The following is a 26228-nucleotide window of genomic DNA, read 5'->3' on the forward strand; positions in this document are numbered from 1 at the left end:
AGCTGCCACCAGGGGAGGAGACCCCAGGGGAGGAAGAAGCCAGCATAGATAGAGTGGGGCCTGGGGTGGAGAGAGGTCAATTCCTGGTATCTTCACACAACCACCTGGCTCCCCCAGGCCTGAGACAGCCTACCCCAGGCCTGTTTGTTATCTATTGCCACAAAATGAGTTACTTCCAAACTTTATGGTCTGAAAAACCTCAAACACTTATCTCATGGTTTCTGGGTTAGGAATCCAAAGGCAATCTAGTGGGGTCTTCTGGCTCAGGGTCTCCCATGAGAGTGCTGGCAGCTGAGACTGGGGCTGCAATCTCATCCGAAGGCTCCCCTGGGGAAGACCCGCTCCCACATTCACTCACGTGGTTACTGGCAGGATCCAGTTCCTCACGGGCACATGGACCTCATCACTGAGCAGTCACACAGGGCAGCTTGCTTCCCCCAGCACGAGTGACCCAAGAGATAGCATGACAGTGCACATCCAAGACAGGAGTCTCAGTCCATTTAGATGCAAATCTCAGTCCTGCCCATACCCATACCCACAGGGAGGGGACCACACCAAGATGTGGGCTCATCAGGGGCCATTCTAGAAGCTGTCTGCAGCAGATATGTGTCTCATATATTGTGTGTCAGGAAATTCCTCCCATGAAAGTCAATTTGAGTTGTGTTATTATCACTTGCAGCTGAAAGAGCATGAGCAGGGGACTTCCTCCTTGGAGAATCGTGGGAAGCTCAGTCAAGGGCACTAGCTGGCAAAGAAAAGCCAGTGTCTGTTCTCCAGGGTCCAGCTGGTATGTCCAACACCAGTGGGAGAGAAGCTCTGGTCACATCTTTGACAAGGAGTCAAGAGCCCAGGCAGAAAGACACACTGTGTCAGGGCCAGAGAGCAGCAATAAGGCCATGGAGTTGGGCACAGAGCCAAAGGCTGAAACAGGGTGAGAACAAACAAGCTGGGGGCTCCTAGAGAGGCCTGACTGCTCAGGGGGTGGGCTCGTGGGAAGTGCTGGGTGGGTGTTGCAAACCCAAATGCCCACAGGCCAAGGCCGGTGATGTAAGTCAGTGAGGCAGGTTGGTTCTAAGAAAAATGAGTCTGTCTTTTATTTGCCAGTTCAGAAGGGGTAAGGTTACAGAAGAGTATTTCCCTGTTATGGTAAAGAAGTTGGGGGGATAAGGAGTGGCAAGGACTGTGGCCAACTAAGGAGCCCACGCCCAGCTGAAGGGGCAAAAACACTCAGCGCCAGCCCCATCAGCATGGCATGCAAGGACAGAGCCTAGGGCTGCCAGATCTGACTACTCAGGCCAATGTTCACATTTTACAAAGAAGCGAACCTCCTGGAAAACACTGACTCAAGTCACAATAAGTTCTGTGGACACAAGAAAACACATCTCTCAGGTCACCACGTTGAGAACCCTGGAAAAAAAGGCCTGAGCAGGTTGGACCTGACACTGGCACACTGGCGAGCGCCTCTTGCCTCCCAGACACCAGGCTCCTGGGTTCAGCCCAGGTTCCCAGCCTCTCTCAGCAGCCACCGTGATCTCACTGCTGCGGCAGGATAATTTATTGAAATATTGATTTGCGCTTTGTTCTTGCCTTCTCTTCCTTCCTCCACTCCAGGAAACAGCCTGCCACTTCCGTTCCCCAGCCCCATGGGGGTTTGCGTTGCAGGGTCCAGAGCAGAAGTTGTCTGGGGCCCCCTCCTGGCTTTTGGGTTCTGAGGAGACTCCCCAAGAGGAGGGGCAGAGAGAAGGGCTTGGAGGGCCTACACCAGGATAAGGTGGCCCTGGGGAGGCAGGTCACAGAAAACAATGGCCATGCGCTGGGCCCTGGGAACCTGCAGCCTAGACAGGACCCTGAGACATGGAGGAGGAGGGTGATGTCAGTGTGCCGGCATCCAAGGTGCAGAGCTGCTGTACTTCCTATTTCTCTGCTCATGTCCCAACTTTCTCAAGGATCTAACTCATCTCAGATGGCCACCAAGGAGCTAAGGGCTGGGATCCTCATAGGGTCTGGAGAGTTCAGGAGGGTGCAGTGTGCCTTGTGCTCTGTGGCAGGTGCCAGACGCATGTGCATTTTAGAAAGAGCTCTCTGAGTCAGTGAGGAGGGAGGGGGAGGGGAGGGGGGCAGTTGCTGAGATGGATGGGGGTGTTGTCTGGTGTAATGTCAGCAGTCAGGACCACGGGGTGGCAGGAGATGAGCAAGAGAGGTGTCGTCTGGTAGGAGAGGGAGGATGGTTTCTGGCAGTGGGGCTTGCAGAGGAGGCATGGGGAGAGGACCACACACTCGCAGGGAAAGGTGGGGTCTGCAGCACACCAGGACACAGGCCAGGGATCATCCTTTTGGGCCCAGCTTGTTTCCTCGGTAAAAGTTCAGCAGTTTTCCTTTGGGGAGCTCTCCTGCTTCTTGGGGTGCAGCTCCTGGGGGAACAGTCCAGAGCCAGCCTGGGACTCAAGTTAGGTCAGTAGAACTGAGGTTCAAAGGAACAAAAAAGCGGCGGAAGCAGGCTTGCCTAGTGGCCGCCTCCAAACCACCACCCACAAGCTTCTAGGCAGAAGCCAGCACCCCAGGCTCAGCCTTTCCTCTGCCTACTTCTCCTACTTCCTGAGAGCTGCCAGCCTTCCCATAGGTTCTGCCTGCCTTGAAGGGCTCCTCACAGACAGAGATGTCCAGGCAGAGGGCCCAGGAGGGAGGTCTGGGCACCCACAAGGGTCGCTTGGGCTCTAGTGGGATCTCCCCATGCTCCTCTGCCACCCGGCCCACATCCACAGCCCTCAGACCCCTCCATCCCGTGCCTTTGCTATGTATCACACAGCACGTGAGCTGTAGTCCTCATCTGAGCGAGGACAGGAGACGTGTCTATTTCTCCTTCAGAAGTGATGGAGAGAGGCTGAGAGAGTTGCTATTGCAGTTAAGATTCTCACACCCAGCTCACTGGAGTCATCCGCATCCTCCTGGCCCCAGAGTCGCCTATCTGCTCCTTTCTGCATTGGCTTCTCTGCTTGTTCCCACCTGTGCTGGGCTGAGGACGGCACAGAGGGCCATGGTGTTCCAGGGGGCAGCACCCCAGGCCCAGCAAGGGGGTGGCCCCAGAACCAGCCGGGATCTCACAGACCAGCCTCCTTCGGCCCGAGGGAGCCAAGGGTGCCAGCCGTCCATAGTGCATGGAGCTGTTTTTACAGTACACAAGGCATTTACGCACCCTGGGGCTGGGTGGTCGCGGTGGGCTCTGCGTTCACACGTATCATCTAATTTAAAATGTATAATTGCCTTAAGATATAGATGCTGTTATTGGCCTGTTCTCCGGATGAGAAACCGCGTCTCAGACAACTGAAGTAACTCACCCCAAGTCCTACCGGTAGAAAGAGGGGGAGGTGGGCCTGGAAGCCACGCCACCTCTGAAGGTGTTCTGTCTGCAGGGCCATCTCCCCTAGGCAGGCGGGACAAGAAAGGAAGGGCGAGAGCCTAGGTGGCCACCAGGTGGCGCTGCTGCCGCAGGAACAGCAGCGCGGGGCCTCAGCCGTTGGGATGCCTGGATCCCAGGGCTCTGCTCTGAGACGCCAGGGCACCGGTTCAAGGGGGACCATGGAAGCCCCTGACAGCCTCTGTCGTCCCACATTAAACAAATCAGTTAAGACCTGAGCAGAAAGTTCTGCTCTAATCAATGCTCTCTGACATTTCCACTGTTTGCTCCGGAGTGAGCTGAATTACAGTATTTATGCTCTTACCTCCCTCAGTCAAGGAGACAGGAGAAAAGTGGGACCAGTAGCCTGGAGGCTCTGCAGGCTTGGGGGCATATCAGGGAGCCCCTCAGACCACAAACCATGCCCACCAGGGCACCTGCAAGTGACAGGTGGGGCTCACCTGGGCAGCTCAGGGCCCTGGGGTTGGAGGCTTGCTCATCTGTCATCTGCCCTGTGTTCTTGGACAAGTTACCTCATTGTCCTGGGCTTCCCATCTGCAAAGTGGGCACAACTGCAGCACCGAGCTGGGAGCTCAGGCGCTTCTATCCATGGCGATCAGCACCCACAATGTTCTTTGTCTCTGCCCCTTGGCTCATGTCCCATGGATCCAGCTGAAGCCCACCAAAGCCTTCTCAACTGCCATGACCCCAGAGGGTCTCCTGCCCAATCCGCCCTCCCAAAGATGCACAAAACAGGACAGCGTGCACAGAGTGGAGTCCAGATCTGCTGGGTTCAAGAAAGCAGAGCTCAATTCTCAAGCTTGGCACTGCTGGCCCTTGGGGCCAGGTAGTTCTCTGTGGTGGGGACTGTCCTGTGCACTGAAGGATGCTGAGCAGCATCCCAGCCTCTACCTGCTACATGCCATGAGCATCCCCAGGGTGGGGCGGTCAGCAAAATGCCCTCTGTGGGGAACCACTGGCATGGGAGACCCCTAAGGGGAGCATAGCCAAAGAGCCCGGAGCTCATGTTCCCCAGCCTGTGGAATAACAGCCCAGCCCAGCCTCCCCTGAGCAAAGCTGCTCACCGCTGTGTGACCTCCGTAGGCCACTCACCTGTCCTGGCAGGTGGGGGTGACGAGGTGACTGCCCCAGAGAGCTGCTGTGAGGGTGAAGTGTGTGAGGTCACATAAGGGGCTGCAGACAAGGTCTAAGCCAAAGAGGGCACTGCAGGCTGTGACTTGCATGAATAACCTTGTTCCTGTTGTCATTGCTAGTGTGCACTCCCCTTACAGGGGACACTAAGGCTCAGTGAGAGTAAATAGCTCACCGAAGGTCCCACAAGGATCAACAGGGCCAGAATTAACACCAATCCCCCGGCTGGGTGCAGCACAGGCTCCCCTGAGGCTGGGGGTCTTCTCCGAGCAGCTCCAGCGTGCAAGGCGGTGCCTGGAGCGCAAACCTCATGACAGGCATCTGCAACCCCAACACCAGAGAGGGCTGGAAGGCATGATCCTTATTTCTCTGCTCAGGACTCCCATATCATCAAGGAACATTCCAGATGTCCTCCCAGAGGCTGGGAAGCTATTCCCAGAGAAAGCCAGCTCAGGATTCTTCACATGAACCTTCCCAGCTCAAGCCTATGGGGCACATCTGGCCCTAATGCTTCCTGTTCTTCTCTGGACCATGAAGAGTCTGGCTCAGGAGGTGGGCCACAATGACTGGGAGTGGGGGGGGGGCTGGACACCATGCCTGGCCCCCATCTGATTGGGGGTTGGGACCCAGACTCTGGGGAAACCAGGGGCTGTCCCTGGGGTGTTCTGAATCCCCTACACTGCCCCTCACACAGTCAGGGAAGCGGAGGTCCAGAGCAGGTAGGCAATGGCCCAGGACATGCAGTAAGCAGATGGTGCCACTGGGCCCTTGAACACTGAGCCCTGCCCCAGCATTCTCTTCTCTTGCCTTCCACTAAGAGACTCACAGTCAGAATTTCTCAGACCCTTCCCCTCCAACGCTGAAAAATTTCTAAGAGCATTCCATATTTTGTCTTGACCTGGTCTTTCACAACAAAATACCTTATGTTCTTTGATTGTCCCCAAGTCTCTGATTTCCATTTGCTTTGATTTTCATCATCTTAGGAAATATTTAAAATGAGAACAGTTCAGTAGCTTTGGTGCCTTCTCAAAAAAAAAAAAAAAATCAATTGAAAAGCCAGTTGCTATGCAACCCTCAAGTGTTGCCGCTGTTCTGCTCCCTGGCTGATGGCATATTGTATAAAATAAGATAATCTCTTTTCTTCTGCTGTGTGTTTTTTTTTTTTAAGAAATGGAGAAAAACGTTGTTTTAGGCAAAACTTGAGATAACTCAGAGGCTTCTCATAAGCTGGAAGACAAACAACATGTCACTTGCACAAGTGGTACTGATTTTATCCCCACTGGAGCCTTGGCGAGGCCTGGGGACAGGCACAGGGGGAACGGAGGGTACGGAAGCTGCTCTATTTCCATCACAGCTTGGAATAAATAACAGCATCTGAATACCGGGCCACTTTCTGCCCCAAGTCTGGGTCTCGGCCTCACAGCCCCTAGAGCGCTCCCGGCTGGGCCTTGGGGGACACAGCTCAGGCCCCTCTCTTGGCAGGGCTCCTGGCTCCAGTCACCTCGGCCTTGCTATGCTTAAAGTCTTCCAGGGACAGGGCCTCACTCACTGACAGGAAATGCGTGGCTCCTTGAGGAGCAGCTCATCAGAATCCATCCTCTCCGTGAGCCAATCCCTACTCCCCAGCCCCCATCTAGAAGTCCCTCCTGGCTTTTCCTTGAACAAGCAGAGCTCATTCCATTTACGTGAATCCCAGCCAGGCAGTCTCCTGCTGGGTCACCCCATCCAGGGCACCCCATGGTGCTCACCACTCCGAAACAATCTTGTTTACTGGTGAGTTCATGGGGAGCTGGTGCTCCAGTGCTGGGAGCAGGCAGGCAGGCCCCAGGATCCACCTGCTCAGGAGGCGTGCTTCCCACTTCCCTGAGGTCCCTCAGACACCTAAAAACAGGGCCTCATCCCCAGCACTGTGCCAAGTGGAGTCTGTGACCAGTGGACACAAACTTGTCGCCCACAACGAGATAAGCACAAGCACAGAAATGGGAAACTTTTACAGCAGTTTGATGGAGTGACTTTATGTCTGTGGAATTTAATAATAAAAAGCCGGGGCCGGTATTTTTGTATAATCTTGGTTTTTGTCACCTTTCCCTTTTCTAGAAAATTCCTTTTAGATGTACTTACAGAAATATTGGTCCGTGATGCGACCTTGGGCTCTGAGGCATTCTGTGTGTCTGGCTTGGCGCCCTTGGCCCTGACAGCTACTCTCCACGGACTGTCACGTTCCGACTTACGGTCTGATTGCTCCAGGTCGGTGGAATGACCCCTCCTTTCCCACGGGGGTTGCTCCTGAGCCCACAGCCAAACACGCCACACTGTCCCTGGGCTCCTATGCTCTGTGCAAGGCACAGAATGCTCCGTTCCAGAGACGATGGGACAGCGGGTGGGGCCCCAGTCCCTCTGCGTCCGGATATCTGTCTAGTGCCAGCCCTCCTGGATGTGGTTGGCCAGCCATGTCCTCCTAACTCTACTCTCCCCCGACCTGTGCTTCTGCAGTGTGTCCTCCCCAGAGAAAGTGAGATTCACACCCTGGACTCCACTCCCCACTCACAATCGCCACTTGCTGGAGGAGGACCAAGTCTGGCCCTCTAACTTTCTGGAATCCCCCAGGACACAGAGGCCCTGATGGGCACCAGCCTCCCCCATGGCTTCCCGAGAAGAGGTGGGGTGGGGAGGTGGGAGAAGGTGGGCAGAGTGTGGGGTGGGCTTTGCTACAGGAGACTGGTCAGCCCCGCTGCCGTCAGGGGCTGGGGGCCAGCAGAGGGGTGGCAGCATGTTGTCCTTCCCGGCCAGGCTTCGGGGGCTGGGGATGGATGTGGGGTTCTAACTCCACATCCTGGTACCTCTTGTATCTTGACGCTTCTGAGGTCATCAGCAGAAGTCTAAGGCTGGTCTGCCGAGCTCTGCTGGGGTGCGGTGGGTGCAGCCTGGACTCGGTTCTGAAAGCACACATCCAGCTCCACATTCTCCCTTCCTATCGCCTCACCATCATGGATTCCCAAACTCCTTCCCAGCGGGAAGTCATGGAGGCGAGGGGAGCGTTGGTCCCCCTGTGCCCTCTCACTTCTCACTGTATTGGTCCTGGTCTCGTTGAAGCTGCTCCACTCGCCCAAGTGGGCTGTGGCCACCCGTCTTGTTGGCCACAGGCTCCAGGCAGCCCCATGGCCTGCCCTCCTCCCCATACTGTCCCCAGGAAGAGTAGGCTATAGCCTCACAATGGGGTCCATGCCCGCTCCCCTTACCCTCACTCTGCCTATGGGGGACTCAGAGGGTACCAACATGGCTCATGCAAAGTAGAACCCCTCCCTACGAGGTGGAACATAAAGGACCAGACTGGTCATGGCCATGAGGGAGGTGCCTGCAACCCCCGGGTAACACAGCCTCACCTGTAGGTAAGGCCACGTACTTGTGGCAGCCTGCATCCTCCCTCTGGCTAAGGTGGCTCGCCCAAAGCTTCCACAGACACTCAGGTGACAGAGTTCCCAGGCAGAAGAACACAGATCCCTCTCCAAGTGCCTCCAAGGCCCCACAGAGAAGAGGTGCCAAAAGCAAAAGCATGAAGTCCTTTCTACGTCCGCCTTGAAATCAGAAATAAAATGCTGGACGTGACAGAGCCCTGTGGCATGCCACTGGAGACCCTTCCCCAGGGGCTAGCATTCAGTTAAACAGAATTACTTGCACTCTACCATTTTTAAATGATTTTTTAAAAATATAAACAAATTTTCCATAATTAAAAATGCACTATTTCGATTATAAAAGAAACATCCTTATCATGACAAATTAAGAAAATTCAGTAAAGTACAAAGAAGAAAATAAAAATCCATCACCTACTACCCAGAGATAAGTACTATTCACGTTTGATGTATCCCTTCAGTCCCTTCTGTGTATATATTTGTAAACAAAATTGAGATCCTACTACTGTAAGTTTATATCCTTTTTTCCAAAAAGCAAACAGACTTGACTTAATGCTGTAACCATTTCCCCAAGCCCTTAACCATGCTTTGAAAACGGAATTTATTGGCAGTCTAATAATCTACCACATAGACATATTGTAATTTATTTAACTAGACCCCTATTGGCAGACAATTTAGATTGCTTCCAGTTGTTTACACTTAGAAATAAGGCCATGGCTTTTGTCTTGTTCCTAAAACTTCATCCACAGCTCTGTTAACTGCTTTGGAAAAGAATCATAGAAACGAATGACTGGGGGCAAACATGAAGAACATTTTTAAGGGAAATGACAAACTGTCACATTTCCTTCCAGAAATGTGTACACATTTATACTCGTACCAGAGGAGTGTACTGCTGCATTCACCCAAGCCAGCAGTAAATCTCTCATCTTAATTTTAACACAGCTAGCTGATGCTTTTAAAATGGTAAACTGTTTTATTTCTTTGATTAATAGTAAAGTTCAGTGTTTTCTCTTTTTTTTCCATTTGTATTTTTTCTTCAGTTAATTGCTTATGTCCATTGACAATTCTATTTTTCCTCAGGCTCTTCATATATTAGGATATCTTTTCCATATTGTAAATGCTTTTCCTGATTGTGGTTTGCCCTTTGTTTGTGTTTTTTTGATGATTTTATATTTTAAGTATTCAAATATATCTATCCTCCTCTTTACAATCCCTTCTACTGTATTTATGCTTAGGAAGCCCTTGACAATGAATATTTTCTTCTTGATTTGTATGATTTAACTAGTTGAATTTTATTGGCCTATGTTTATCATCTGATATATTTAATTTGCTATATATGAAATTTATATTTATCATAGATTTATTTATAACACTTTATAACCATTCCATTTATATTTATTGCATGTTATTTATATGAGAGGTATTTTCAGAGCTATATATTTTATTCAGTTGATCTGTTAATGCTTATTTTGCTATATATGAAATTTATATGTATCATAGATTTATTTAAAACACTTTATAACCATTCCATTTATATTTATCGTATGTTATTTATATGAGAGGTATTTTCAGAGCGATATATTTTAGTCAGTTGATCTGTTAATGCTTATGCAAATATAGTATATTTTAATTATTTTTGCTTTACAAGATGTTTGAAGTAAATCCTTTTTACTTGCTTGGCTTTCAAGGTTTTCCCAGCCATTCTTCACTGTTTATGCTTCTAGATGAATCTTAGAATCATTTCATCAAGTTTCCAATTATTAATCTGGGAAAAGTCAACATCACTACTATACCCAGTGTTCCCATAAGGAACAGCATATGTCTCTTCACTTATTTTTATTTTTTTCCTATCATTAACAATGTGCAATTTTCTTCCTATACGTAGGTCTTATAGCTATCTTGTTGGGACTATTCCAGGTATTTTATATTTTTGGTTACTATCGTTAAGGGAACTTTTCTTTCCCTATTATCTTTACTACCAGGGCATTGTGGGTTCACACAGAAATTATTGGGTTTTGTGTAATTATCTTATATTTGGCCATGTCACTAAACTCCTTGGTTTTCTGATGGATTCTTTTAGGTTTTCCAGGCACATAATTATTAGCAAACAATTATAATTTTATCTGTTCTCCTCTGATACTGGTTTCATGTCATACGACATTGTCCAGAATTCCAAAACCTCAGTAACAAAGTTATGTGTCTCTTTCTTGTTGCCAATTTTACTGTAACTGTTTCATAAGAGCAGCATGTCCCAAAGCAAATTCTGTAGAATGTTGATTCCATGAGGAAAAGTGTTCTGTTGAGAAATAGTTTGGAGAAACCACGCATACTGATCCATCTCCTAGAGATTCACCCTGCACATTTTCATAGTAAAGTCTCTGAGAAATTTTGCTGTCAGGAATACCTGTTTTACTTTGTTTTATAAGCATTTCCCAGACTCATTTGACTATGGAACCCCTCTGTTCTCCTGTGAAAACATCTATGAGCATCCTGAGAATTAGCTATGCAGAACACTTTTAGGGACAATGTGCTTCTTTTTCTACCTTTAAATAAAATTTGGGTTGTCATGTTACCATCTGTTACTAGTTTCACAGATCTTTTAAAAACCATGAGATACCCTCTCAGTTCCTATGGAGCTGATCACACTCCTTACCCTGCTGGTGCCTTCAGCAGAGCCCCCTGGGGCTCTTTCTCAGGTGCCCCCGACTCGGTGTGCTTCTCCACGCACCCCCATCCATGCCTTTGCAAAGGACGCTCATCTCTTCTCTCCAGGCTCCAGTTCCCCATGCCAGCATCTCCCTGGCTATCTCCACTGGGGTGGCACAAAGCACCTCAAACTCAGCACGTCTCCCCTGAGCTCACCGCCTTTCTCCCCCACATGCCACTTCCCCCCGGCTCCATGCTCTCCATCTCAGGGGTCGGCATTATCATCTACCAGGTTGCCCAAGGCACGGACTCAGTGTCCCTCCACATTCACCCGCGTAGCACCCATCTGCTCCTGGTTTGGCCTCCTAAAGTTCTCTTTCATCTTCTCTCCTTTCTTCAACCTGTGGCCACGGTCCCAGGACAGCTCACTAAGGTCCCCCCTTTGATGCCACCCACCCTCTCCTAAGCCACCGCTCCCTGTGCTGGTTCTTCCCCCTTTCACTCCCTCCCCATGGCTGAAAAGTCACTGCCTCCAGTCGCTTGCCCTAACCTCTAAATAAGATTGCCTGCCCCCCTTGCCCCGACCAAGCCCCTGAGCCCTCAGTTGTAACTGTTTCCTTGCCTGCACCTCTGCTCTAGAGCAGCCCCTGAGGTCAGGGACCACATCAGTGACACGGCACAGCACTTGGCACAAAAAAAAAACCCTCAAAAAGTATTTGTTAGGGACTTCCCTAATGGTCCAGTGGCTAAGACTCTGCACTCCCAATGCAGGAGGCCCGGGTTTGATCCCTGGTTGGGGAACTAGATCCCACATGCCTCAACTAAAGATGCCGCATGCCACAACTAAAGATCCTGCATGCCACAACTAAAGATCCCGCATGCCCAACTGAAGATCCCGCATGCCCAACTAAAGATCCCACATGCCGCGCATGACCCTGCCTGCGCTAAGACCCAGCACAACCAAATAAATAAATAAATATTTTTTAAAAAAGTATTTGTTAGATGACAAGCTTTGTCATTAGGCAAATGGACATGATGAATTATATGAACAGACTTTCTAATATTAAACAATCATCACATTCCTAGAATAAACCCTATTTTATCATGGTGAGAGTTTCTCTTTATGCATTATTGAATTAAATGCTTAAAGCCTCAGGAATTTTTACACCTATTTTTAGAAGTGAAACAGGTCTGTACTTTGTCTTAGATATGCTACCTTTGGCAGCTTTGTGTGTAGGAATCATGTTGGCTATAAAGATAAATTGGGTGGATTTCAGAACATATATACATATATGCTGAAACGGTTTATGTGGTATTGCATTATCTTTGCTTAATAATTCCTTGCAAATGAATAAGAACAGACTGGCAAAAATAGATTATCTGACTCTTTATTTAGAGGTAATTTTAAGATAACTTTGAAAACAGAGAAGAATTTGAGTTCCCACCATGGTTATGAGGCTTATTGTGGTATTTTCTACATTTTTTGGAGTCAGCTTTGAAATATTCCCATTCCCCCAGGAAATCCTTGTTCCCCAGGATTTCCAGGTCCCTGACGGAGATTCTCAAAATCTCACCTTCAGGTTTTCTACCTGGTTTCTACCAGGTTTCTACTTGCCTGTGACACTTAAGGAAAGAAGAACAAGAAGAAACAGCTTTGGTTGGGGGCGGGGGGCAATTTAGCACAGAGCCTGCCAGGAAGTAGTTAAAATAAACAAGGCTTTGTTCCATTGAGTAATCAACACTGGGAGAAGGAACCGGACAGTTTTTAGGCTAAATAAGAGCCAAAGCTTTGCCAGTGTTGGTAAGCAATTAACCGTGCACAATTCTCCAATTTTTCTTTTTAGGGCCCAGACCACTTGGTGGCTCTCCTCTCCTTCCTACCCCACAACGTGAAGTTTCCCATGGCCCCTCTCCAGAGGTAGAAAGGGGGGAGGGGGCTGGATATAATCATGCCCATCCTTCACACTACACACCTGAAAATTCCTCAGACCCTGGAGGATGTTAAGGGGGTCTCAGGCCAGGAATGGAGGGACTGGTAGGACCCGGCCTCAGGAGGGGAAGGGATGGCGAACATGTTGATGGCTGCTCCAGTGGGGATGGGCAAAGTCCCATGGGACATTCCAAGGACGGAGGCTGGAATTGTACCACTGGGCCTGGGCCACCCCAGCCTTCCCTGGCTGTGTACTGTGTCTGCGTGCCCAGAGTGCACCGCTGTGCCACAAAACTGCCTGCTTACCTGCAGAAGAAGGTGTGCACATTCATCCTCCATTGACCACCACTGGGTGTCAGAGTCGAGGGATGGGGAGAAGGCCCAGGTGGAGATCTCCCAACAGCTGCCTAGGGCAGCAACCTCCTCCAAAGCTTTCCCTTCAGCTGGGATAAGCATCCCGCTGTGGGTTGCATTATACGCACTCCTTCTTTTAGTTTATGCTCCCTCTCTTTTCTTCTAGACTGAATATGCCAGAGATTTGCTTTTTCCAAGGCTCTCCTCTCGATTGATCCTATTGTTTCTTTCTATTTTCTAATGTATTAATTTCTGCTTTTTTTCTGAACTATTTCCTTATTTTTACTTTCTTTAGGTTTTTGGTTTTGGGTGGTTGTTAACATCTGTTCTAACTTACCGAGCTGAATAAAGGGTTAACTTGTTTTCATTCGCTCTGTGTGATCTTGGAAAGCACCTGCCTATGAATATAGCTTTGGCCACAACCCACAGGTGTGTACTGTATCTGTAGTATTCTTGTTTTCATTAGTTTTCCCAATAGTTTGCAACTGAGGGTCTAATATTATTCTTCCGAGGAGATTTTTTTTTTCAAAGAGACTGGATTTATTCTTTTTATATATCCCTTCCCTCCACCTAGTTTTAGAGCACCGAGTCAGAGAATAGCTCACACTATTTTTGCTGTATAAAATTCACTAAGGGCTTCCCTGGTGGCACAGTGGTTGAGAGTCCGCCTGCTGATGCAGGGGACACGGGTTCATGACCCGGTCCAGGAAGATCCCACATGCCGCGGAGAGGCTGGGCCCGTGAGCCATGGCCGCTGAGCCTGCGCGTCCGGAGCCTGTGCTCCGCAACGGGAGAGGCCACGACAGTGAGAGGCCCGTGTACCGCAAAATAAATAAATAAAAATTTAAAATAAAAATAAAATTTTCTTTATGACCTAAAGTACTTCTGTAATTTTTAAGTGTTCTATGATTCCTCTAAAAGAAGGCACATTTTTCCATAGGGCAAGGGGAAAAATGATATAACTACTAATTTAACTTTATCCATTATATTATTTGAAACTCCTATGCCTTTTTTTAACTTAATAAAATATTTTATTTACTCCAATATATCCAAAACATTATTTCATTAATATCAAATTATTAAGAAAGTATTTTACATCTCTCCTTTTTTTGTTTTTTTTTTTTTTTTGTACTAAGTCTTTGAAACCAGGCATATGCTTTATACTTATAGAACATCTCAGTTTGGACTAAGTACATTTCAAGTGCTCAGTAGCCACATGTGTCTAGTGCCTGCTGGACTAGACAGTGCAGCTCTAGATAGAAGATATCAATGCAGGGATATTGTCTCTTAAAAATCATGAAAATTTGTTATTGGCTATAAATGACTGCATAACTTATTAAAGAAGGCTTGAACTGAGAAGGCTTTTTTTTTTTTTAAGTAACAAGGATACTGGAGGTAGGGGAAACTCCTATGCCTTTTAAAATGTGATCTGTTAAAGGTCTTGAAAAGGGTATGAAAGACCCCTGCAGTAAGGTTTTTGCAAATTTCTCCCTGGATCTGACAGTCCGCTTTGGTATATTTTATGTTCTCCATGGGGCATGAAGGACCACGACTGCTATCCTCACTGTGGTTGCTTCCATCACTTGAGAGTGTCACACTTCCCAGGGTAGGAAGAGTGGGCTCAAGGTCCACTGTTCCTGGAATTTGACCCGCCATAAGGTCCTTCATTGTCATTTCTGTACTGCAGGCCTTGTACATTGTGTGCAGTTCGATTTTATTTTGTGAGACTGAGATTCTCTCCCTTTGAGTAAAGGAGTTAACCCTTTGCATAATTTACGATGCCTGATGTGCCTCATCTTATTATGACTTGACTTTCTTCATACTGCGTGGGGTCAGACCAAGGACTCCAGAATTTGGTTGCCAGGGTGAGAAGCTGGACTCCTAAGGAGCCAAATACCACTGGCTACTCATGCCACTGAACTGCCTTAAACCTCAGTGTCCTTATCTGTGAAGTGGGATCCTCATAGCTCCACCTCCCCATCTGTCCTTGGACGAAGTGAGATAATTTCGTGTAAAGTGTTCCCAAGCTGCCTGGCAAAGGCACTTGCTGAGTCTACACTGGACGGCACCATGGGGCTCCTTCCTTCCTCACCAGCTCTCCTTTCAGGCACCCCCTTATTTTTCCATCTCAGGTCTTTGTGCCTGGGGGCTTTCTAATCCTGGTGCATAGACCCGTGCATGCTGCTAGGAAAGACGGTTCCACGTTTGACAGCAAAGGGAAGTAAGAAGGGCAAGACTGCTCAGTTAGAACAGCAGCTACGTGGCATGAGAAGAGGAGGACACGGGTTGTTTCTGATGCTTTGACATCCAGGGCCTTGCTGACCTGGAAGGAACTGCTCCTCCCAGGGTCAGCCAATTCCTAGAGACAGTAAACAACTCATTCTGGATCATATGCTCTTCAAATGCAAACCAACCAATTCAGAGTCCACACCCCCAGCCACCTCCTTCATTGGGCTCTCACACTCCAGCCCACTATCCCCTGTGCAAATCACTAGGGCCAGGTACCAGACAACTAGGGGCAGCCCCAATGCTCCAGAGCCCGCTGAAAATTATTCACACTGGCCAATCCTAAGCCTGCTTACTCCATCTCACCTGGTCCTTCCTGAGGAAACCACAATAAATGTGCTCCCCCACAGTTTCCCTCTCCTTCCCCGTGCGGCCCTGCATGGCCAGAAACTGTGGGTAAAAAAACCATGGCAGGCGGGCTTCCCTGGTGGTGCAGTGGTTGAGAGTCCACCTACCGATGCAGGGGACACGGGTTCGTGCCCCGGTCAGGGAAGATCCCACATGCCGCGGAGCGGCTGGGCCCGTGAGCCATGGCCGCTGAGCCTGCGCGTCCGGAGCCTGTGCTCCGCAACGGGAGAGGCCACAACAGTGAGAGGCCCGTGTACGAAAAACAAAAAACAAAAAACATGGCAGTCACCTCCTGATCTGTTGGTCTCACCAAACTTGAATAATAACAAAACCTAAATTTTAGCCTCCAGGCAAGATAGCGGGGCGGGGCGGGGGGGGGTGGGGGTCACGAGGCTGGTGTGACTTTAGGGCAGCCGCACCTTTTTCGGCAAGATCTCAACACTTTGGATGTTACCAAGTTGATGCCACTTTCACATGAAATTATCAGCAGACAGTGCACAACAAATATAGGTACAGTTGGTCATGTAGCTCATGGGAAATCTAGGGTTTTAAGAGCTATTTCCGGAGTTCACACTATCAGGTTCAAAAATGAACTAGAAAGAAATATTACAATCAAACTTGGCTATGCTAATGCTAAGATATATAAACCTGAAGACCCAAGTTGTCCTCGGCCAGAATGTTATAGATCCTGTGGAAGTAGTACACCTGATGAGTTTCCTACAGACATTCCAGGGACCAAAGGGGACTTCAAATTGGTCAGATGTGTTTCCTTTGTTGACTGCCCTGGCCACGATATTTTGATGGCTACTAGGCTGAACGGTGCCGCAGTGATGGATGCAGCTCTTCTGTTGATAGCTGGTAACGAGTCTTGTCCTCACCCTCAGACTACTGAACACCTGGCTGCTATTGAAATCATGAAACCGAAGCGTATTTTGATTCTACAGAATAAAATTGATTTGGTAAAAGAAAGCCAGGCTAAAGAACAGTATGAACAGATCCTTGCATTTGTACAAGGTACAGTAGCAGAAGGAGCCCCTGTTATTCCAATTTCTACTCAGCTAAAATACAATATTGAAGTTGTCTGTGAGTACCTAGTAAAGACAATTCCAGTACCCCCAAGAGACTTTACTTCAGAACCTCGACTTATTGTTATTAGATCCTTTGATGTCAGCAAACCTGGCTGTGAGGTTGATGACCTTAAGGGGGGTGTAGCTGGTGGAAGTATTCTAAAAGGAGCCTTAAAGGTGGGCCAGGAGATAGAAGTCAGACCTGGTATTGTTTCCAAAGATAGTGAAGGAAAACTCATGTGTAAACCCATCTTTTCCAAAACTGTATCGCTTTTCGCAGAGCATAATGATCTTCAATATGCTGCTCCAGGGGGTCTTATTGGAGTTGGAAGAAAAATTGACCCCACTTTGTGCCGGGCTGACAGAATGGCAGGCACAGTTGGAGCTTTACCTGAAATCCTCACAGAATTGGAAATTTCCTATTTCCTGCTTAGACGGCTTCTAGGTGTACACACTGAAGGAGACAAGAAAGCAGCAAAAGTGCAAAAGCTGTCTAAGAATGAAGTGCTTATGGTGAACACAGGATCCCTGTCGACAGGAGGAAGAGTTAGTGCGGTCAAGGCTCATTTGGGCAAAATCATTTTGACTAATCCTGTGAGCACAGAAGTAGGAGAAAAAATTGCCCTTAGCCAAAGAGTTGAGAAACACTGGCGTTTAAATGGTTGGGGTCAAATAAGAAGAGGAGTGACAATCAAGCCAACAGTAGATGACGACTGAAGAATTAAATAATAGATTTGGATGGAGCTGGAATTTCTCTTAACCACCTAGGGGTATATTTTCAAAGCAATAGTGAGAAATTAATTGCATAGCTCATTACCTTAGGAGTAGCTGTAAGGTTATTCTCATTTTTTGGTGATGAAAATTTAACCTCTAGTACTAAAATAGGGTCTACAATAAATGTAAAAATTGGCATAATGTTGGATTGAATCTACTTTTTACCAGAAATTAATCATTCCCCAAAAATGTCTAATTTATACATCAGCACAGGTTTGAAAGGAAACTGCTACAACCAGCCTTTGCTGTAGTGCACACACCACTGAACCTGTTTGAAATAAAATTTTTCTTCTTAAAAAAAACACCTAAATTTTAAAAGGGGTGAGGCTGAAAGGAGAGTAGGCGTGGCTCACAAGCTCCTTGTTTCTTGTAGGAACCACAGGGCAGCCAGAGACAGGCAGGGTGGTTTTGGCCAACACAAAGTCTTTTATAGGAGGCCTGCACCTCACTGGAGGGCCCCATTCATCCCACAGAGGCGGGGGCTCTGTTGTGTCTGGAAGGCACCAGCCTGCAGCGCCCACTCACCTTCCCGTAGCTCAGCAGGATTATCCGCACCAGGACGACATTGATGTGGGCCCCCAAGGACTCATCATGATAAATTTCATTGACCTGAAAGACAATCAGGGATGTGTCAGCAGAAACCACAGGCCCAAGGACCAGCTCTGGCTTTGCAAATGGCATCACCACCCAGCTAGGCCTCAGGCCAGAACCCTGGGACCCAGCCCCACTCCTTCCTCTTTGCCACACTTTATACCCAGGCATCACCATCAAGTCTGAATCCATCCCTTCCTTTCCCTCTAACCCCTGCCAGGATATTGCCACTCCCTCCTCAGCAGCCCCTCCCACCAACTCAGGGATTCTCCACCTGGAGCCTACACTGGGATGGGGACACCGACCACTGTAAATGCAACATGGCCTTTCCTTCAAGGGTGAACACAGGCCACAAACCCCAGTGGCAGGGGCAATGCCGGGGCTGTCACTGGCAGAAATTACTCCTCAGTTGCTGCTGGTGGTTGTAAAATGTTGTCTACACTCGTCACAACTTGGAAAGGGGGGTCATTTTAGACACACCACCGGATCTAATTTTTAATGTGTTCATTAAGAACAGATATTGCTATATCACAAAGGTGCTTTCTGTGCTCTGTTTTGATAACTGCGGCTCATACTATTGGCTTCATTTGTATTTCTTCACTCTTTTATTATCATGTATTTAATTTTTTACAGTTACAAACATTATTGGTGCAGGTGCCCAGGGGCCCCACCAGATGTCAAAGGGGTCCACTGCACAAGAAAGGTGAGGAAACCTCCCTTCCCTACAGCACAGCCAGCATGACTTTCTGGAAACACTGGTCAGGTTAACCCTGGGCTCAGGGCCGACAAAGCCTTCCTTCCCACACTCACACGCTCTCAGGATCTTACCTGGAACGGCCGCCTCATTGCCATCCACTTCATTCGTTCGCTTCCTGACAAAACCCTACTCTTCTGGAGGCCCAGCCTCGTGGCTGCTTCCTCCTGGAAGGGCCCCCAGGTCTGATCTGCTTCCCAGCGAGCACCAGGGTCCATTGCTTCCTGAGCTCTCTGTGTCCCCAACGGGACTGTGAGTTGCATGGCCACCTGTATTTTCCCTGCATGTCTCCAGCACCCAGGGCGCAGCAGTACACAGCAGATACTCAGGACACACTCGTCAAAAGAACTGCTCCACTCATACCATCACTCAGTGGAGAGGCACGAACTGGCCATGCAACCCCTCCCTGTACGCAGACCGAGCCCAGAGGCTGCTGACCTACCCTTTGTGAGGGCAGACCCCGCCAAGCATGCCTTCCAGAGCCCACTCTGTCATCTCAGGCCAGTGCCATACTCCCCCTGAATCCCAGCTTTTAGAATCTCTATCTGAGCAACGGTAATTGCTACCTATAAACAGTAGGAAAACCCTTTGGGAAATCTGAGAGTTAGCAAGGAAAATCAATTCGTGATGGATGGGACAGGCAGGCACATGGGGCATGCTAGACAAGGAGCCTGGTGGCTACTGTCACCGTTGCTGTGTGTTGAGACGGCTGTGTGTTGAAGGCAGAGCTAATGTGCACGGCGGGGTCCAGGGAGGCCACCAGCCAGCCCTAAGTGCGGCCCCTGCCGGAAGCCTCCTGCCCACAAATCTACCTTCCAATTATAATTTGTTTCTCTGCCCCGACCTGGCTTTCCTGCAGGGAAGGGACGACTGATAGCCCTACGGGATGGTCACTGTGACTCGGTGCATGAGTCTGGAGAGGGTGGACGCTGGCACTGAGAGCCACCTGCCAGACAAGGTGACACCTGCAGCTGGCAAGGTGGAGCCCTGGGAGGCTCTGCCAACTCACCCCTGCCGGGCCTTCGCTTCTGTACAACAAGAATGACAGTCCCCATGTCACAAAGCTTTGTGAGGACTAGACTTCGCCCATGCATGATGGAATGATGTTGGTGAAAACAGGAAAACTGTATTAGTCACTGCTGCGAAGTCATATCGCCCCGTAGCCTCCCATGAGGTCACGGTGACCGGGTGCACACTCCTAAACACGGAGGTCCTTGCCCACTTTTGAGGGTCAAACTAGACTTTTTGGTCCACAGTGAGACAATTAGCCCTAAAAACTACTTTTTCTTAAGAGAGAGGATTTTTTTGTCTCCACAGTATCGCTTCATCTCTCACAAGCAGAGCCGCGCCAATTTGGAGTTTGACTGAAAGTTGTGGTGTAGAAAGGAAGAAGGCAGTGACACAGGGAGGTCCTGCTTCATCTGGGGTTGGGTTGGGGGAGGGCGGGCAGGAGAGGAGAGAGGGGAGAGAGAAGGGAGTGAATGGCCAGCTTCACTTTACTCCCTTCAACTCTGACTCCCAGGTCATGCTTCGAGTTGGGGGCCGGGGCGGGGCAGAGAGGGTAAAAACAGTCCCGATGTTTGGGAAGAAGATGAAAACAGAGAGAGCTTGAGCCTGCTCTCTGGGACCTGGGAGGGGACAGGTTCTTGTCAAGGAGGGGTGGCTTCAGAGAGCTGAAATGGAGTCCGGCTCCCAGCTCTGCCTAGGGCACCCAGGGACGGTGGCAGGATAGATTGTTATTTGGAAGGAATCCAGGGCTGAGTTCAAAGAATTAGCTCGTTTTATGCTCCCAACAGCCCTTTGAGGCCAGAAGGAGTGGTGTGAGCCCCTCCTGAGAGATGAGGAAGCTGAGGCTGGTCCCCAAGGGAGGAAAGAGATGCAGGGCTTCTTCTCAGGTCCTGGCCCAGACCCTGCCCGTCGGGGCCCAGGATCCTCCTGTTCTCCTGGTCCCACCACTGGGGCCGATGGCAGCCACTCTCATCTCGGGTAAGGGGTCTTGTGTCCTTCTTGGATGCTGGGCAGGTCTGACCCTGACTCCTGATTCGAGAGACAGGAGGGCGCCAGAACCCTAGGATCCCTACCACCAGGCGCTGGGCTCTGCGAGGCAGAGGCCCACCTCCTGCTGGGGGTGAGGGCCAGGCAGTCAGAGCCAGGGGGTGTCAGGCTGCTGAGCGAGGGCCCAGCTGGGGAAGCTCTGTCTTCTGAGCTGCCCATCAGCTACCAGCTCCTGTCAGTTGGGCTGGGCACCCTGACTCTGGCCTCAGAGACCAACTGGGCCTCCGGGACTACTGAAGAGCTAGAAAAGGCACGTCTGGAGCACACCCAGCAGATAGCCAGCAAGGAGGCCAGCCCTGCCCTCCCAGGTAGCCTTCCACTGTGGTGCACCTTTCACTGTTTTCTCCTAGGAAGCCTCTGCCCGTCCACACAGGGACACAGCTGCACACACTTTGCTCCTCTTAGGGAGGAAAGGCTTCGAGCTGGGTGTGCCCCAGCCTCACCCTACAGCACAGGCACCTCTTGGCAGCTGCTGGACCTTCTGGGTGGTCCCCAACCTGGATTCCCACTCACAAGCCCTCCCGGTGGCCTCACCTGAGGCCCGGCCCTCCGCAGCCCCCTCCCAAGCAGGTGGGACCCCCACGGTGACCAGGTGGCCTGGGACATCTTCTTGCTCATTACGGTGGTGTGGCAGAATCCCCCCACCTGCAAACGGGTTCCCCTCTGGTGTCTGCCTCCCAAACCACACGTTGCGACTCATCAGAAACAGAAAGGGCAGAATGCAGGGCTTGTGGGCCATGGAGGAGGCTGGCTCTGCTGAGGACTGGGCCTTGCCCTGCCCCGCCCCGTCAGGGCCACGCCAACTTTTCAGGGGGCTGTGAAATTGCCATAGCCCCCTGAGGCCAGCTGCATCCCACTCTCCACAGGATGCTGCTGGTGAGGCCAGAAGCCAGAAGGGCCCGCTGTGGTGTAGAGACCCCCGGGAATAAGTAAGATGCCCAGTAAAACACTTGCCTCCATAATAGGGACACAGCTACAACATTTCCGCCAAGCAGAGAGCTAACAGACATGGCACAAAGAGCCACAGAGACAGAAGGCAGCTTCCAAACATCTCCCTCCCAACTCCCCGCCCCTCCCCTGACTCCCATTCCATCTCCTCCACAGGCAGACAAGGAAGCAGCACCTTCCCACCTCGTGTCCCCCCCGCCCCACGCATCATTCTTCACGATGGTCGCCACTCAGAAAAGGTCTGACCTCCTGCTTCCTCTGCCTGAAACCCTCAATGGCTCCCCGGTGCCTTCAGGAACAGGCCTCAGCCCTCAGCCTGGCGCTTGGGGCCCTCTCTAAGCTGGCCCTGGCTGGCTTCTCTGAGCTCCACTTCAGCTACTTTCCTCCAGGAGCCCTCACTCCTGACAGCTCTGCCTTCTTGGAAGCCAGCTGCCCTCTCCTGCTGCTTGTGCGATGGCTCCTACCTGGAGTTCCCTCTCCAGCCTCTGAATTCTTGAACTACGAGAGCATTTGAAAAAAACAAAGAGCAATCGATGTATTTCAAAGGAGGAGGGCAGTTACCACCTTGGTACCCTCCTCCTACCGCCACCACAGGGCCTTCCCACTGCAACTGGGATAAAATCAAAGCCCTGCTCCCTCTTCTCAGGTTGCCCTCACCTTGCTCACCATGGTCCAGTCACTAACCTGTGAGCTCCTTACGCAGGGAGCCCATCCCTACCTCAGGGCCTTTGCACTTGCAGTGCCCTCTGGTTTCTCATCCTCCTCCCCCAGCACGACTGTCCCCTGTTCAAAGTGAGCCCTCAAAGTAGTTGTTCCCAGACTGGACTATGCACTTGATGTGGAGGCACCCCTCCTCCTCAGTCACCGCTGTGTCCCTAGCAGTGTCAAGCACACAGTAGGTGCTCAGTAAAGAGTTCTGAATGGGTGAATGAGTGAATAACATTGGTAAACGTGCAACAAGAGGAAATGGGCAAAATGTGTCAGCAGCAGGGTGCACGATGCCCTGTAATGATCAAAGACCCAGCTAAGTGCCCAAGTGCCTCCCCACCCCCACCTGCCCTCCTGAGGCCTGTGTGCTCACCTCTGTCCAGACCGCAGGAGGAGGGGAAGCAGGGACAATGTCCTTGAGCCCTGTCTGAGAAATTGATCCTGGAATCTTTAAACCTTGGGGAAAAGGTTCAAAGCCGCAGCCCTTCTCTGTGCAGAGAGAGGCCAAGAGCTCTCTTGTTTGGGGAAATACATCGTCATGCGCCTTTTGCTTATGCAAAGATGCAGCCAGGTTTCTGTTCTGGAATAGACAATAAGGAGGGACACAGGCTCTGCAGGACGATGTGAACGTTGGCTTTCTTTGGGGCAGAGCTCTGCCCTGGGCGGCCAGTGAGCCCTGGCAGGTGCCCTGAGGCTGCTGGGCAGAGGTGACTTTCTCCCCTGCCAGGGTGGAGGGACCGGTCAGGACAGAGGGGGCTGGTCCAGGTCTTGGGGCTCCTACTGAGGCAGGCAGGGGCAGAAAGGCTGTTTGGGTTCCCAACCCTTACGTCCAACTTTCAGGAAAGTTACCACCTCTTCCCTTGAGCCAAGCTTTGGCAACTAAGAAGGAGCCCGAGCACCCAGAGGAGAAGCCAGGCCTGGAGGAGTCTGTCGTGAGGCCTCAGGAAGTAGGCACATGGCCCGTTTTGCTTTGTGGCTTCTCCAGGAACCCTTGACATAACTGGGAAGAAGGCTGGTCTCTCTGAGCCCCCCAGGAGAAGGCTTGGACCGCCACAGTGGAGGTGGAAGTGAAGAAAGTGCTGTAGAACCTAGGGCAGAAAGTCTGCGGGCTTCCAGCAAGTATTTTCATTTGTGTGCATCTCATGACACATAAACGGGACTGCAAAAGCCCAGTCTCATTGTGAGAATAAACATTCCCTTTGCAGATCTTCTTTACCACTCGTTTCTCAGCAAATGCTTCGTAGGCAAAGCAAGAACAAACACGACTCTGGCCTCTGCTCAAAATATCAAACTGCCATGAAATGCAAATGGGCAGGACAGGAGTTACTAAGGTCATACTGTGCACAAAAATGGGAGGCAGGTGGACCCCCTTTTTCAGCTCCCAGGACCCCCACTCTGACTCCTCTCACGAAGGTGAAACTTTTCAGTCCCCAATCCTGCATGAGGTCACACTCTCCTGGGCCTGGGGACATCTCTGCAGGTCCCCAGGGTGGGGATGGGCTCCTCCACCCCCAGGCAAGTAGGTTGATGCCCAGAATCTAGGTGGAGGCTCAACAAATGTTTACTGTGCAAATGAAGGAACAAAGCTGCCTTAAACAACTGCCCATGTTGGTGCTGATTACTTCCAAGAAGCTGCCCATACCTCGTCACTTCATCAGGTTGCATGGGTTCCAGGGTGGGCTCGGCCACGTGTTCCAGGGTGGGCTCGGCCGCCATCTTACTCTGTGACTTGGGTTTGGTACTTTGCCTGTTTGAGCCTCAGTTTCCTCATCTGTGAAATGGAGGCAATGCTAGTTCTAGGCCCTCAGGCTGTATCGAGGACCGACCTCAACACTATATTTAAAGCATCCAGCAAAATCCCAGGCACACAGCACAGACTCAGTAGAGCTGTCATCAAATGACAGAAGGTCAAATACCCCGAGTCCTTTCTCTGGGCCCACCTGGGCTCTCCTCAGGGCCACCAGGAAAGGCCTGCCTGGACTGCAGTGCACAGCCAGGCTGTTTTCCAGAGCCCATGCTGGGGGGTTAGGCTCTGGAGAGCCCCAGACCTGGGGTTCTCCCTGCCAGCTCCACCACAGGGTAACCAACAGCCACACCACCACTTGGGGCCTAAACTTCCCACTCACCACCCGAGAACTCATCTGAAAGGGATAATGCCGCAGAACAGGGAAGGACGGACCCTGCTGAGGCCACAGGACACAGAATGACTCATCTGAGGCCAAAGGCTAGAGCCCACCATCCCCCCCAAGCCAGTTTGGAGGGCACTGACAGGAAGGAGAAGAGAGAAGGCAGGGATCTTGATTCTTCCTGGCAGCGGCCCTGGCCCTGGAGAGTCCTGGGATGTCACCCATGAGCTCCTCAGCCCTCCCTGACCAGAGCCCTGAGGGCCTGGCTTGGAGCCTCCTCCAGGGGAAGCACTTCAGGGAGGCCCCTGGTGGTGACACCTCACGGCATCCTCCCCGGCCCCCCACGCCATCCCTGTCTCAGAGCCTGTGAGCACGACCCCACCCCTGTGATGTGAGCAACTGGGCACCAGCATGTCATTTGAAAAAACAATGATTTTTCGTCCCTCCTATAATTCATATTCTTCCGCTTCCCTATCACCATGTGACCCAAGGAAAGAAAGAGGGAAAATGCCACCATGGGGAGGGGGGCCATGGCACCTGGAAGGTCCCTGGGGAGGGGAACAGGGGAGAAGCACCTGCCCTGGTTGATGTAGGTTAGGGGAGGAGGCTGAGGAGAGGCAGGAAGTCAGATCCAGGGTTATGGCCCCCCACCCCTGCTGCGGCCCCTCACACACCTTTAGGGTCAAACACAGATCCTGAGAGCTACGGGTCCTGCTCCCCACTTGGACCCTAAGATGAGACCATATTGCAAGAGCAGAGTCCCCTCCCACGGTGGCTCTAGCAGGAGGTGAGAAACAGGAGGGGCTCCTGGGAGTAAACTGGCCTCAGTAGTGGCCTGGAACACCCCCAGCCCCTGAGAGGTGTGTGTGGGCTCCAGAAGCTCCTGCCTATGCTGGTCGGGGTGACAGAGGCTTCAGACTGGATGGGTCATCACGGCACCAGACCTGGACCAGGTGGGGCTCAGCATACCTGAGCAGTCCAGGTAAAGAGTCCGGGGCCAGACCTGACAGCAAAAATGGCGAGGACTCAGGCCAGCCTCTCCCCACTGCCACTAGGGCCCCAGGGTCCCCCACGTGATGAGGAAGAAGGGAGGGATCCTGCCTACCAGGCACTGACACAGAAGTGACTAAGGAAACCCTGACCGTTCACACCGTCACCTGTGCCTTTGGCAAAGGCAAGGGGCTCACCGGGAGAGGTGAGCCTCCCAGCAGACTTCGCGAGCTTCAGAGCAACCCTCCTTGCAACAGCACAGCTCACTGCCAGAGCTGTCTGCTGCGAATATATCCCTCCTCCAGAGTGAAATCACTCAGCACGATTCCTAACCCCCAGAATGTAAGGAGCCACCTTGGAACACAGTGGGAAACACTCCTGTCCTGCGTGCAGCACGTGGCCCCTCGCACCACGAGATTCTGTTTGAGTAGCTGCACTGTCTTGCCAGCCTCTGTCCCCGGGCAAGGCAGTGTGTTAACCACCTGGGCCCAGGCTGGGAACAGGCGCCCAGAAATGTGGAAGAAGAGAACAAATAGGCAGCTGAGAAGATGGATGAACATACCCTGCTACACAGGGAGCCCAGAATCAAAGGCAGAGGGGCTGAGTTCTCGGACATGCAAGTACCTGCCCCAGGTCACTTCAGGGTCAGAAGGGCCACAGGAGCCCACAAGGCCCGTCTCATTGTTAGGCTCAGG

General features: G+C 50.9%; 2 protein-coding genes across 2 annotated transcripts in view; one reads left to right on the forward strand and one right to left on the reverse strand.

The window, feature by feature from the left end:
- Positions 1-26228, reverse strand: part of ADAMTS2 (ADAM metallopeptidase with thrombospondin type 1 motif 2) — a 229971-nt gene that overhangs the window by 51556 nt on the left and 152187 nt on the right. The window contains exon 5 of the mRNA XM_060095018.1: positions 17887-17970. Coding sequence (XP_059951001.1) covers positions 17887-17970 — 84 coding nt within the window. The remainder of the gene's footprint in view (positions 1-17886; positions 17971-26228) is intronic.
- Positions 7188-17304, forward strand: LOC132486010 (eukaryotic translation initiation factor 2 subunit 3-like). Its single transcript, XM_060092666.1, has 2 exons — positions 7188-7205; positions 15913-17304. Exons 1-2 carry the CDS (start codon positions 7188-7190, stop codon positions 17302-17304), a joined length of 1410 nt encoding a protein of 469 aa, XP_059948649.1.

Source organism: Mesoplodon densirostris, chromosome 3 (assembly GCF_025265405.1).
Source record: "Mesoplodon densirostris isolate mMesDen1 chromosome 3, mMesDen1 primary haplotype, whole genome shotgun sequence".
Classification (NCBI taxonomy): Eukaryota; Metazoa; Chordata; class Mammalia; order Artiodactyla; family Ziphiidae; genus Mesoplodon; species Mesoplodon densirostris.